A 14,353-nucleotide genomic window follows, 5' to 3' on the forward strand; every position below is an offset into this window, starting at 1 on the left:
CCAGTATCTAGGAGATCTAATGGGTACATGCATAAACATATAATGGGCACAAAGAACAATACTGTCCAAACAGAAACTTCAAATCCACTAAACTAGCCAGTACAAATAGAGGCCTGGCAAGCCTTTCTATCAGGAAATTCAAAATCAAAGGTATTTAGGTAAAGGCAAAAGTGAATTCCATTAAGAAACTGCTTAACACCTATATCTTAGGCCACAGTTCTACTGTCCATAAGGTCACTATGTATCACAGAAGTGGAACAACGAAGACCCAAGTCAAACAGGTGTCTAAGATGAGAAAAAAAGTAGGTCCGCAACACAATCCTGAATTTAAAAAAAAAGGTACAACAAACACCATAGAAAACAGGAAAGTAAAAAACATGTAATTGTGTTTCAGGACTCAAAGCATGACAGTCGATCAAATGCAACAGCTTAGCGCTCAGCACATTCCTATTCCTCTTATCTTTCATATCCCCCACTACCTACAGTGTCCTTCCCATTCCACTCAGCACATTTCAGCACCAGGCACACAGACTTACTTCCTGAGCATCACCTCTCACTCTACACATTTTTTCTTTACATTTCTATTCTTCTTTCATTATCTTCCTCTCCCTACCCCATTCTCCTTCCCTTCCACTCCTCATTTTAGCCAAACTGCCATCATCTTCTTCTACCTCATCTCAATTCTCCCGTTTCAAAATTAGCCTCTGCATGACTTAACTATTGTACACAGATTCACAGATTGTTACTAGGCTAATGATCCAAGGGGCCTTTCTAAGCCTAGCCATGTTTTCCCAAAAGAATGATGTCCTGCATCCAAAGAGTGCATGCAGACACATTCTAAAGACCAAAGAATTTACTAGTGGTAATACCTCCCGGGTATACAAGATAAAAATTTTTGGTAACTGCAGCACTGATTGGGTGATCTATCTGGCCACTTGTACATGTTCCTCCTTTTATGTAGGTCAAACTTCCAAAAAACTGAGACATAGGATAAGTGAACATCTTAGCGCCACCAGAAATAATAAAATCTCTAATGCTTTATATAAACATGCCATGAACCATCAAACTGCACAATTCAAATTCACCATCATTGATAAAATTGATTTTCATAGAAATCTTAAAGCTGGCTGGCATGACAGATTAAATAATATGGAATCCGCATGGATTACCAGGTTAGGTGCCTTGTTCAAACCTGGTTTAAATGAAATAGATTAATTAGCAGGTGTCAGCCCATGATTTCATGCATTTGGATGTTTATTTATATTTATTGATGTATTTTCAGATATAAATGTATATACACATGTTTTTGGGGTATATACACATTTAATAGACTTGGATATAAAAGCAATAACCAGGATGTGCTCTTTATACTATTTTGCACTGAGGAAGGCTGGATATATAGCCGAAACCGGTTTGCAACATGTAGAGTGACATTGCCACAATTAAATATGATTTAGCCATTCTTCTCCTTTGTGCTGGTTCATTTTTGGTTTTCCTGCATCCAAAGAGGACATTGAGGGTCAGGCACTTATAAGCTACCTCTGTCCATAAGGGACATGGGTGCCAGGCATATTGTAAATGGCCTATTCCTCATCCACTTGGCTAGGTTGTGCTTAAACTGGGTAATAGATGAACCCAGCTTCACATGGATGGGAAGCCTGTTCCATAGAGTCTCTGGGACACATCTGTCCCTCCAGCATGTTTTGTTTATGCCACAGACAAAATTCAGGTCCCTAGATCTTGTATTTATGGTGATCTTTGACTTACAAATATGTAGGAAATTTGTGTGGGTTTTGTGGATGCCTTGCAAGCCAGACATAATCACTTCTCAACAATCTATAGGAGACTGAGTAGAGGGAAAAGGCTTTAAGGCACTCTGCATTAGGCAGGTTTGTTATGCCTACTATTCTTTTTGTAAGGAACCTTTGAGATCACTCCAACTGCTGCATATGCCTAGTCAGGTGCATACCAGAGGGGAGCACTGTATTCTATGACTGGGTGGAGTACAGTGTGATAATGACTTCTTTGGACTTAGATGCCATGCCCTTACTTATAAGTTGTGCCACACAAAAGGATTTTCTCACCAGTGTTGCCACATGGTGTTCAAAGGTAAGGCTGCTCTCTACGTGCGTACCCAGACACCTGACCACTGGGTCGACCCTGAGGAGTATAAAACCAAAATGGTAATTAGCTGCGATGGTTGACTTCCCAAAAGTTATAATTATGCATTTCTTAGCACTGAGTTTAAGGTCATGGCTTTGGCACCATTTATTAGTCAGAGACTGACCTTCTTGAAGAGTGCTAGTGTTTGCAGGGGAGTTGATGATAATTCCCAGCTTGCAATTACCTGCAAACTTACTCAGCCTGTGAAGATAGGTGAAGGCTGCCAGCCTAGCCAGATAGAATTTTGTGGATAATTCTGTCATTTGTAAATATTAATGCAAGCCACAGGCTTGTTCTCTTAAACGTGAGAAGACTGCATTGGATATTAAACTGTAAAAATGTAACAACAGTGCACTCTGCTGTAAAAAAAAAGCTACGTGAAGCATTTCATGATTGTCTTTGATGTCAAAATTTGGAGCCAATGTGTCTAGAGGGAGGCATTCTGCCTACTGTTTTAGGACCAGAGTTAATGGCTAGAATTTGCATGTATAAATGTCCATTATTGCTCTGGTTTCTGACCAGGTGTAAAGAATGTAAATGCGGATTCTGTTAGCCTGGGAACACCAGGGAAGTGTGAAGAATGATGTCATGTGAAGCAGCTCTGTGTTATCAATTTAAAGAGAGAATCAGAGAGCTCAGAGCATTTGTCTTAAGAACATCCAACATCACCAGCACTGTCTTGCTCTACATGCAAGTAGGATTTTAGAGCTGTGTCTTCTCTTAGAAATAGCTAGGAAATAGGAAGATTAGACTAGTTTGTTTTTCTGTGATGTCAGAACTTTTGCTACTGTATTATTTTAAGTATTTTTCTGTGATCTCTGAACTCTTGACTAGCACTGTGTAGTAAGAAGTATTGTCTTGTATTTTTATTATTAAATATTGTTAAATCTTTCAACTGTGGTGGTTTGTGTAGAAATAATTTAAGCTCTAACAGTACACTGCATGTATATAGTGATACTGTAGCAAGTCACTCCAAATAAGTCTTGACTGCTAGGTTGCACTTACCATTTGGCTAATAATATTTCACAGTAATAAATGGACACCCTTTTAAGGGCCTTTGAGTAGCTGATATTAGTGGGTGGTGGTAGCTGGTACTACCATTTAGACTGGGCAGAAAAGAGGCAAAGCTGGAAAACCTGTGCCAGCCTTCCCCGGGAGTATCTGTGTGGTTGTATAAACTCTTATCTCAAAGCGTGTGTGTGTCAGCTACTTGGGCAGGGACACGAAGCACTGGTTGGACAGAGAGGGTGCTGGAGGTTTTAGCTTGCCCACTAGGCTGAGATCTGGATCTTATAGCTGTGCCATTGGGGAGTCTTATTGGGGACCTGGAGAGAAAGGGAGAAACCCAGCCCCAGACTGACTGTGATCTCTTACCGGAAATTGTATTTAACTGTGCGTGTATATAGTATCCTTTCCCTATATGGACGCTCCTCACTGGTGTTAGTGGTGAGGATTGAGGCTCCTTGATTGCTGGACCAGTGCATGGGCGTCACACAACCATAAACCAGTACTGAGCCCTGGGGGACTCCGCTAGTGACTGGCCTCTTGGTAGAGGTGGCCTCACCGATTTTGACCTGCTAGGTCCTATCAGTGAGCCAGTTGGCTATCTAGCAGGTGATAAGAGGGTTAATACCTAAATTAGTGAGAGTGTCTACAATGCCTGAGTGGGGTATTGTACCAAAAGCCTTGGCCAGGTGGAGGTAAGTTTTGTGCACAGGCTTACCTTCATCCAAAGCTTTTGTGACTCTTTCAAAAAAGTCTACCAGTTTTCATAGGCATGACCTTCCTTTAACAAAGCCTAACTATGATGGATCCAGCATTTGCAGGTTACCTATGTCCTCATTTATCATGTCCATGCTGATTCTTTCCATGGCCTTACATACGATGCTGGTAAGACTTATGGGTTTGTTGTTATCCGGATCAGTGACTGGACCTCCTTTGTGCAGGGGAATGACTGTAGCCATCTTCCATTCCTTGATCCCGTAGAAAAGTGACTCAAGTGGACCAGAGAGGTCATGTTTCATGCTACTTATTAAACATCCCGGATGTTATCCGGGCATATCGATGCCGTGTTTTTGGACTTGGAAACTACATTGACCTGTTCTCGAGTAACAGTTGGGGGTTTGTGTTATGTAGCATTTCCTTTGGACTATTGGGGGGGGGGGCAGAGATTTGAGCTGAACCTGTCAGCTAAAAGGTTGGGAATGGCTTCCAGTTCAGTGAGAGAGTGATGCCATTTACATAAAAGTTCTGAGCATTGTTGTCTATTTCCTCTGAGGTTACAAACACAGCTGTAGAAATCTTTGCAACTGTCCTTTGCCTGAAAAGCTATTTTTTCTTCACATTTAGCCTTTGAAGTATTAAGGTGTATAACTGATAATAATTACTTATAATTTATATTTTACATTTCACAGTTGCCTGTGTATTAAAATGAAAATGTTTTCATTGTTCTCCATACATACACCAGTACTTTTGTTATAAATAATCTCCACATGACAATGGTCCATTCAGTTCTCTACTCATTGGAACAAATATAACATACACATAAATAAATATTAAAGAATTAACCTAAAGAAAATCAGTTTCCAATTTCAGACACCAAATAATTTTATAGGTTCACAGTTAAGTACTAAGAAATCAGTCTAGAAACCATTACAAGCTTAGACAACAAATCTCCCTCCAGCCTCAAGGACAACAACATAAAATATGCTGGGGGGAGAATATGAAGCTGCCCAATTATCGAGTAAGAGGGTGGTATGCAATGGAAGTTTGTGACATGCAATGGAAGTTTGTGGGAGATACACTCAGATATGAATCTACCACACCAACAGGTTTTGTCTGTCTGTTGAGGGAAGGTCTATGTCTTTTAACCATTTGTTCTGCAAAGCAATAGGATGCAGAGGAGGGTTACATCTTTCATGGTTCACAAGGCTAGACAAGGATCTCCACTGAGGAGTTTATACGAAGCTGAGACAGGGGACAGGGCTGTTAGCCTGTCCAGATATCTGTGGGTCTTGAGGCCTTTGATATTTTTTAGTTAGGAATCTCAGAGGTCCCTCAAGTTGAGCAATATGCCCAGACCACTACATGCCTAAAGGGACATCACAGTCAATAACAGGCCTGATGAGAACTAGAGGAGATGCTTTTGCAAACTAGATAAACCAGATAGAAGGCTTCCCAATCTACTATAGAGACATGACAGTCAAAAGTTAAGGAATTATCAATAAAAAAGACTACAGTTCTTACGACAGCATCTGGTTGGAGGGGTATGTTGCCTATACGGTATCATGGTGAAATTGTTTACCAATATGAACTCTTCTATATTTTATATACTGTTAGAATGAGACCACTGACCATGCACAAACTGTTATAATCCAACCAATGCTGGAGCAATTCTGAGTCAGCAGAGGAACAGATAAATAGACTTGAGTGCCGACCCAAAGATCTGAGAAACAGAACCTCAATATGAGACAGTACAACAACAAGTCCTGCAGTACACCACTAGTAAATTACTCTGCCTTCTGAAGGGCATCTTCAAATATTACCACGTACACTTCAAACATCCAGTTAGCTATCCACTGCATAATGTATGGATTTATATTCAGATTTGTAAGTCTGTTACTGCCTGCATGGGTATCAGCGTTAAAGGTCTTTGCTAGGTCCAGGCAAGATCTATACACTACATAAAAAACATCTCCTGACTTTTTCAAAAATAAATTAATGCTGAACAGACAGGAGCTGCTTTTGACAAAGCCAAACTAATTAGGGTCAAGGGTTAAAAGACTTTGAATTTCCAGATTAATGAGGGTGGAGATAACACGTTCCACAGCTTTACACGCAAGGCTTGTGAGACTGATGGAAATGCAGTTACCAGGATCCACTGGTTAGACAAATATTGAGTAATGGCATTACAATGATGTTTTCCCAGGTGGTGAGAATGCAACCAGAGAAGAGTCTTCAATTAAAGAAGTTATGCAGGGATCCAGGTAGGCCATATGTGTTACTGATAAATCAGGCAATCTGGCATGTTATCAGGGCCCATGATCAAAATGAGCACTGTACAAGTGCTGGAACATTCAGATTAGTACACAGAAGCAACAAGCTTTCCACGCATAAACAAAAACCAAAACGTAATTTCATAATTTTTTAACTTATTAATTTACTTTTTAAAGGTGGTAACCCCACCACCATCAGCAAAGAGACTTGTACATTATTTCATACAGCAAGGTCAGAGGAACCTTAGAGAAATTAAAGTAACTTATTTTTGCCCAAAAATAAAGTATTTGCTTTTTCCTGAGGCTGTTTTGGTATAAAAAGATGTTTTGTTCAGACACTGCCTTTAAACTTTGCACTTCAATGTTTTAAGCCTTTTCAGATTAAAATTTGTGCCCTGAGCCAAAATAATTTATTTTACTTCATTTTAAAGCGGTTTATCCATGACCTATGCCATGAGACAGAGAAAACAAAGAATACAAGCATCAACATTCAAAATACATGGAGTTACTTAGTGGATTCTATTTTTAAATACACACACACAAGCAGACACTATGTACAACTTCAACACACAGTCTTTCATATATCCAGTATACTTAACTGTTAAGATGACAAATGTAATGCAAGTCTATGTTAGTACATAGTATTTTATCAAGTTTATATCAACAAAATGCATAATTTCTTATGTTACACAATCGCACAATTAATTATGCTATATCTGGCAACTGTCACTTTTAGAGACCTGCCAACTTACTGAATCAGGAGGGGGAGACTTTTCTCTGCACAGAGACCCTCTTACAGCCATAGTACATCTGGTAAGTTTAAGCCTTTCGGGCAAACTGAGTGATGTCTGAGCCTTAGCCAGGTCGTATGTCAGGATCAAAGAAAATAAAGAAATGGGCAGCCCCCTGGGGAACAGTCCGTGCTGCACGACACAAGGCTACACCGATGCAAACAGGGATGGACTTCTGCATTAGGATTTGCTTGAAACTATACCCTCCTTTACAAATGAAGCATAACAAAAGATGTTTTATTCTTCTCTCATTTAGCTAGCAGCCTTTGGAAAGAATGCATTGCATACTGGAAGCTACCTCATCAATTAATGCAAAAGATGTGTACTGCCAACTTCCCACTGTGCTGGTGAAATAATCAGAATTATGTCAGAGGACTATTATCCTATGTGAAAACTAAATTGTGCTTCAGGGTGTCACACTCCTAGAATGTCTTCAAACAACCATCATGCTCACCCTTCACCTTAGAAGGCTGCTGTAGCTACAGCTGGGGGGGGGCACCCATGCATTCACACCATTTTGAGGCTTAAGATCTAATGCTGCTGCACTGCTGTGTATGCACACTTTTCCGAAGGGGATAAGAGCATGTCACCATGCTGTTTCCACATAACACACAACAGGTCAGTGGTCTGACCAACAAAAATGAAGTTTAAGCCCCACTGATGTTGCACTGCTATGCATTCAGTACCATGCTTCTACACAAGTTGGTGGTCTGACCACAAAAGAAGGGCTCCGGTCTTAAACTCCTTTACACAGACTAAAAAGAAAGAGGAACAAAAAAGAATGGGTTTTGAAATGCTGACCACTCATCTAGTAAAGTTCATTAAACACATCCAAAACCCAATGAAAATAAAAACCATAAACAGAAGCACCATTTTGGGGGGGACAAGCTTTCTGCAGTCACCCACACCAGTTACTTATACTGAACTCAGAGGTTTACAGACTCAGGGAAAAGACCGTGTCCTTTTCCAGTGTTTGTAAGATCTTCAGTATGATCTTACTGTGAGTATCTGAATGCCAACTTAATGAAACTGATTACATGAACAGCTGATGTTTCAAAACTCTGCTGTACAAAAGAAACTCTCAAAGTTTGAGCGAGTAAATCTGTAAGTTCTTTCCTAGGGATCACATACCTTGAAGCAGGGCAGATACTGAAAGGCTTCTGCTATCCATAGGAAAGCATCTGCTATCAACTGAGCAATAAAGTAGAACTTACAATGAGAACATATGGAAATTATCCACCAGCCTACAGTCTGGTGACGAAAGTCTGGCACCAGAAGTAGATCCAAGAAGGCTACCACTGCCACTTCACCATCCATGGAAATTCCCCTCATGTGACAGTGGAAGACCAAGATGGTGAGGATAACTGATGTCAAGACATTCAAAAGGCATAAGAAGAGTTTAAGCCACATTCTCACTTGTAATCCCTCACACAGGATGCCAAAATCATGACCTGCTTTGTCTGCTGTCCAGCAGGAATGACAGACACTGCTGTCTCCCCAACTCTTCAAAAAGACAGCGTCCTCTACAATGAGACTCAGAGGAGGGTGGCATAATGGTTAAGGTGTTTACCTTACAAACACAAGGTTCAGGATTTTATTCTCACATAAGGTAAATGGCTAGGCTTAAAATGGCCCACAAGGGCAGTTAGCCAAGTACTAACCTATGAACTTATGAACCTATACTGCATTTATGGCAACCTCCAAAGCTTGCAAGTATGACAAGCCCAGAAGGTAGATGAGTGCCACCATGAAGTCCTCTGCAGGTGCCAGCAGGGGCTAATCCTAAGGAGAACAGAAGGAAATCCTCCTGCGCAGCCCCTACCATCTACAACCAAAATAAATACAAAATGGGTGCAGATGAAAGGCCCAACTGCAGCACTTAGAACAGAAAACGGTGATGACCAAAAACTGCCTGTGAAACACCCACACGACACTGTACCACCACCTACCTATCACATCCACTGATATCTGCATTCAGTCTGAAGGAAGATGTTATCCCCTGGACAGAAAGCTTAGAGAACTCAGCATGCAAGGCTATTTAAGTTGCTGAAATCCAAAATGGTACAGAACACCCATACGCTCTTCAGAATGAGGGTGACACAGTAATAAAAATCTCCTTTTCCAAGGGGGAAGAACTGGCTGTAAGCGACACTTCTGATGAGGCTCCTTTAGGACCTCTACAGCGACCAACTGGTTTCATAACAAAGCTCTTAATGGGAGGAACTTAAACAGCTTCCAGACCATGTGAAACCATGTCAAGATCCAGTCACAGTCATTGATGATGGGACTTGTAGGACCTAGACAAATCCAGGAACCAGCATTGTACATGCAGTCAAACTAGGACAGCTGCAGGTGACAGCAGTGTGTTCAAAAGGCACCATTCTGCCATTTTTAAAGCAAAAGACAAGCAAACTAAAAATCTCAAAATGGGATTCAACTTGTCGCATACAACCATGCAGTTTAAACATTAAATTTACAGAAAACCTGTCAACTTTATGGCCAGACAAACCCTCCCCACCCAAAACAAAAAGATCAACATTTCTGCTTCAACTCAATCCAGCAAGTGACAAGAAGGAAGTGAAAGAAAGATGATGGGATGCTTCTTCCAAACCACCACATACTGTCTGGCATCAGCCTCAGTGAGAGTCCTAGTAAAACAGCATAAGACAGAGCTCAGTTCTAGAATCTTGATGAATCCAGTCATGCAACCTGTAAAAAGTCACTGAGAACAAAATAAATTAACTTAGCTGAGAAAGAGAGGGGAAACCAGTTTACTTACCTTTAGTTCACAATCCTCATTGACTGCTAAGTTGCTGGGCTTGAGGTCCTAGAACAGAAAACAGCAATTAGTTCTGGAATTATCCATGGCGTTTCTTTTCAGTATATCTGCCCATTAAATCCGACAATGCCTACCTGCACAAGGGATTAATGTATTCTGTTCACTGCTCTCATCTAAGTTACAAATAAAACTATACCAATAACCCAGAAGAAGAAAAAACTCATGAACTAGTATGCTACAGAAAATGAACACTAAGAATCTGAAATGTTCATCTAATATTTTAACTTTAGTGCTGCATTCACATAGAAAAACATTTTAAAAATGTGGTACGAGTGAAACAGATAAGTACATGGCAATTTTACTTCAGCCGTCAGTGCGACTGACTGCGAACATCCCCAAAAACAAGTTCACTACCGTATACTTTCTCCCTCTGCCTTCCTGTCTTGCTTAAACAATCCAGCTTGCAAGTTTTTCATACGACTTCATCCAGATTCTGCTGTGCTACTTTCTTCTCCTCCTCTGCTCCATGAAAGAATTCATTCTCTGCCTCATCCTCCTCATATCCGTACTCTTCCATTCTTTACTCTTCCATTTTTATCCACCACTCACACTCGTCTCCCTGCATTCGGTAAATATAGAGCCCTCTTCATGCCATTTCTCCATTCAATCCCTTTCCTTCCAACTTTAGTCTACATCCTACATGTATGTCTACACCTTCTACACTATGTAAAATGCAATCTCAGCTGGAAAGCTGCCATTTCCTACCATCACCCTGCAAATCAACTATAAATGTCTCCTTGGCTGCTCATTAACATACTTTCACACTTATTAGGGCCATCCTCTGCATGTCAACATCACACCCAAAAGCACTACCATTGTCTACATTCAGCCTGGAAGACACGAGAACACAACTACCCACTCTCATGAACACCCACAATGCACTGTCATTATCAACACTACCCCACTATCTCAAACACCCACAATGCACAGTCATTCTCACTACCTCAAGCCCCCACAATGCACTGCCATTCTCAGCACTAGCAACTCTTCCAAACACTCACAATTTACTGTCACTCTCTCCTGCGGTGAAAACATTACTCTCCAAAGCATTCCCCTCTACTGTCCAATACCACACCCCAAGGCAATGCCCCTCTTCCCTAGTGTCGGACTCCAGACTCCAAGCAATACCACCATACAATTTGACACTGTACAACATTGTCAACAATGTGATGTCAAACATCAAAGCAGTGCTGACATTCCAAAGAGTGGTAAAACTAACCCCAAGACACTGTGACCTTTTCCAAGTGACATGAGGCCACCCTCAGAGGAACCTCCTGAAAGTGCAACACCAAACAGCAAGGGAATGCAACCCTCTTGAATAATATGTCACTACAGTCCAAAGAAAGCACAGTTGTGTACACTTACCATAAATGTAAATGTTCGAGTGTATTCACTGTTGCAGTCACCACATTTGGGTTATCTGCTCTCAGTAGCCCTCAGCCGGCCTGATTAAAAAAGTCTTGAGTCCTGCGTCGGTTGCTGTCTCTACTTCTGTGACGTCAGGTAGTCAGTGGTATAACACATGCAGCCGATGGAATTACATCAGTTTTTCTTGCCCCACATGTCAGGTGCCCCCTTAATGGGAAGCAATAATATATATATATATATATATATATATATATATATATATATATATCTATACATATATATATATATATATATATATATATATATATATATATATATATATATATATATATATATATATATACACACACACACACACACACACACACACACACACACACACACAAGATTATACCTCCAATAAAAAAGCAAATACACTAAAAAGCTTTTAAGCACAGTAAAGAAGAGTAGAGGTATAGCCAAAAAAAAAAGTCAGGGGGCTGGAGGGAGGGTAACCAGGACTGCAACAGTGAACACACTCGAACATCTAAATTTATGGTAAGTGTACACAACTTACTATGTTCTTCATGTTTCACTGCTGCAGTCATCACATTTGGGTAGATTCCCATAGCTAAGGATGGGAGGAGGAATTTATATAGCAATAGGACCAGCTATAAGGTCCTGCAAGACTGCAGTGGCAAAGTCAGCTCTGGATTTAGAGAAAATTGACAAATGGTTATGCTTGGTGAAAGTATGTACAGAACTCTAGGTAGCAGCTTCTAGGATGACCCTGGTAGGGACACCCCTGAGAAAGGCTGTAAAGGTAGATGCAGCACTAGTTGAATGGGGTCTGATCCCCTGTGGGAGAGGTTTTTCATGGTGCTTATAGAAGAAATGAATGCAATGGCCTATCCATTTAGAAATGGTTTGCTTTGAAATAGCCTTCCCCTCTGCCCCTGCAGTAAATGCCACCAGCAGTTGTTAAGATTTCCTTTCAGGTTTACTCCTATCCAAGTAAAATCTATGTTGTCTGTGCATATGTAAGGAGTGCAGTATCCGTTCCCCTTTGTTCTGTGGATTAGGAAAGAAGGTTGGCAAATGAATGGACTGATTAAGAGCCACACTGGATTCCACCCTGGGCATGAAGGAGGGATTGGTTCTGAGGGACACCCTGTCCGCATGAAAGATAATGAAAGGCTCCACTGCCATAAGGGTCTGTAATTCGCATACCCTTCTTGCTGAAGTGATTGCTAAAAGGAAGGCAGTCTTCCAAGAAAGGAATTTTAAATCTGCAGTAGCAGTTGGCTCGAAAGGAGGAAGAGTGAGTTTCTCCAATACAAAGTTAAGGTCCCAGCCTGGAGTTGGGGCTCTCCTGGGTGGTCTTAAATTTTTGGTCCCTCTAAGGAACTGCTTGAACAGTAGATGAGAGAAGAGGGGGAGGTTCTGTGTTATAATGAGCTGAAAGGGTGGAGGCATAAATTTTGATGGAGGAAAAAGAAAGGCCCTTGCGAAGCATCTCAGTTAAGTATTGTAGAATCTGAGGTAAGTTGGGCGCTGCTGTGTTCATCCCTTGTGATGGATTAGTTTGAAGTAGGGAGTCAAATGACTCCTTGCCTCTAAAATGATATCCATCACTGGTTTACTGAGGAATGGTTAAGGAGAGATTAGGTAATTAGTCAGGCGGCTAGGTTCACGGTTTGAAGCTGAGGGTACAGAATCTGGTTCTCCTGGTTAGACAACAGGGTAGGGTTCTGAGGCAGGTGCCATGGGGCCAACAGTGACACTGCACAAGAAGGGGTACCAGTGTTGGCGTGGCCAGTCTGGTGCAATAAATATCATACTTGGTTTGTCCTGCTTGATCTTTAGTAGTACTTTGCAGAGGAGAGGCAAAGGAGGAAAAGCATAAACTGATAGTTTTTTTCCAGCTGAAGGACAAAGCATCCACTTTCCAAGCTTTTTTGTAAGAGAGTCCTTGTGCAAAATTTGTGTAATCAGTAGTTCTGGGGGGAGGCCAACAGGTCTATATCTGGACTCCCCGATTTGATTGTCAACATGTTGAAAGTCTTTGGTTCCAGTTTCCACTCGTGTGGGTCCATGAGGTTTCTGCTTAGTCCGTCTGCCAGTGTATTTAGTTTCCCTGGCAGGAACAGAGCCTGTAGATGCACTTGGTAGCTCAAGGCTGTGTTCCGCAGTGCTATGGATAGTCTGCAGAGGGGGTAAGAATGGGTACCCCCCCTCCCGCCTGTTTATGTACCACATAACAGTGGTGTTGTCCGTCATTTACCATTGATTGTCCTGGAAGAATGTGGTCCTTGAAGGCAGTCAGACCATTCTGTACAGCTAACATTTCTGTTTGATTGATATGCAGGTGTATTTCACTTGGGTTCCATTTGTCCTGAATGCACTTCCTGTCAGGTGAGCCCCCCATGCATAGTCTGATGCGTCTTTTTGTTAGGGTTTGGCCAGCAGGGGATAGAGTGAATGGTAGTCCCTTGTTTTGGTGGCATGCCTCTGCCCACCAAAAAAACTCTAACTGTAGGCAGTGTATGATAGGTATCATTGCTTCTAGATCCTGAGAATGTTGACACCATATGCTTTTTTAGATACCATTGTAGTTTCCTCATATGCCGTCTTCCATATGGAATTAGAAGAATGCAGGAGGCCATGAACCCCAAAGTCTGCAGTATTTGCCTTGCAGATAGCAGGGTTTTTGTGCCCACTAGTTTGAAGTAGGTTGTCAAATGACTTTGTTTCTCTGGCATGAGGAAAGCCATCTGGGAAGTTGTACTCAAGCTTGCTCTCAGGAATGTAATTTGTTGACAGGGTACCAGGTGTGATTTCTTTTCATTTATGGTGTACCCCAGACAAGTTGGCACCCTTTGTACAAAAGCCAGATGATTCAAAAGTATGTTCTGGCGTTCTGCCTGAATTAGACAATCGTCCAGGTATGGGTATATTTGAATATTTCTTTGCCTGCAAAATGCAATGACTGGAGCTAGGCACTTTGTGAATACCCTGGGCGCAGTAGATAAGCCAAAGGGCGGTGCAGAGAACTGACGGTGCATGTAGCCTGCTTTGAAGCGTAGGTATCTTCTACAAGATTCCCTGATTGGGATGTGCAGGTATACTTCCTTTAAATCGAGTGCTGCCAACCAGGAATCTTTGTCTAGCATAAGAAGCAACTGGTGAAGAGTTAGCATCTTGAATTTTGGAATCTC

At 41.4% G+C, this 14,353-nt stretch overlaps 1 protein-coding gene across 2 annotated transcripts in view; it reads right to left on the minus strand.

Moving 5' to 3' along the window:
• Positions 1 to 14,353, minus strand: part of MAPK14 (mitogen-activated protein kinase 14) — a 1,171,379-nt gene that overhangs the window by 558,576 nt on the left and 598,450 nt on the right. For both annotated transcript variants that reach the window (XM_044076538.1, XM_044076537.1), the window contains exon 6: positions 9,729 to 9,776. In XM_044076538.1, coding sequence (XP_043932473.1) covers positions 9,729 to 9,776 — 48 coding nt within the window. The remainder of the gene's footprint in view (positions 1 to 9,728; positions 9,777 to 14,353) is intronic.

The sequence above is a fragment of the Protopterus annectens genome, chromosome 7.part0, assembly GCF_019279795.1.
Source record: "Protopterus annectens isolate FY-2018-M chromosome 7.part0, PAN1.0, whole genome shotgun sequence".
In the NCBI taxonomy this organism is placed as follows: domain Eukaryota; kingdom Metazoa; phylum Chordata; order Ceratodontiformes; family Protopteridae; genus Protopterus; species Protopterus annectens.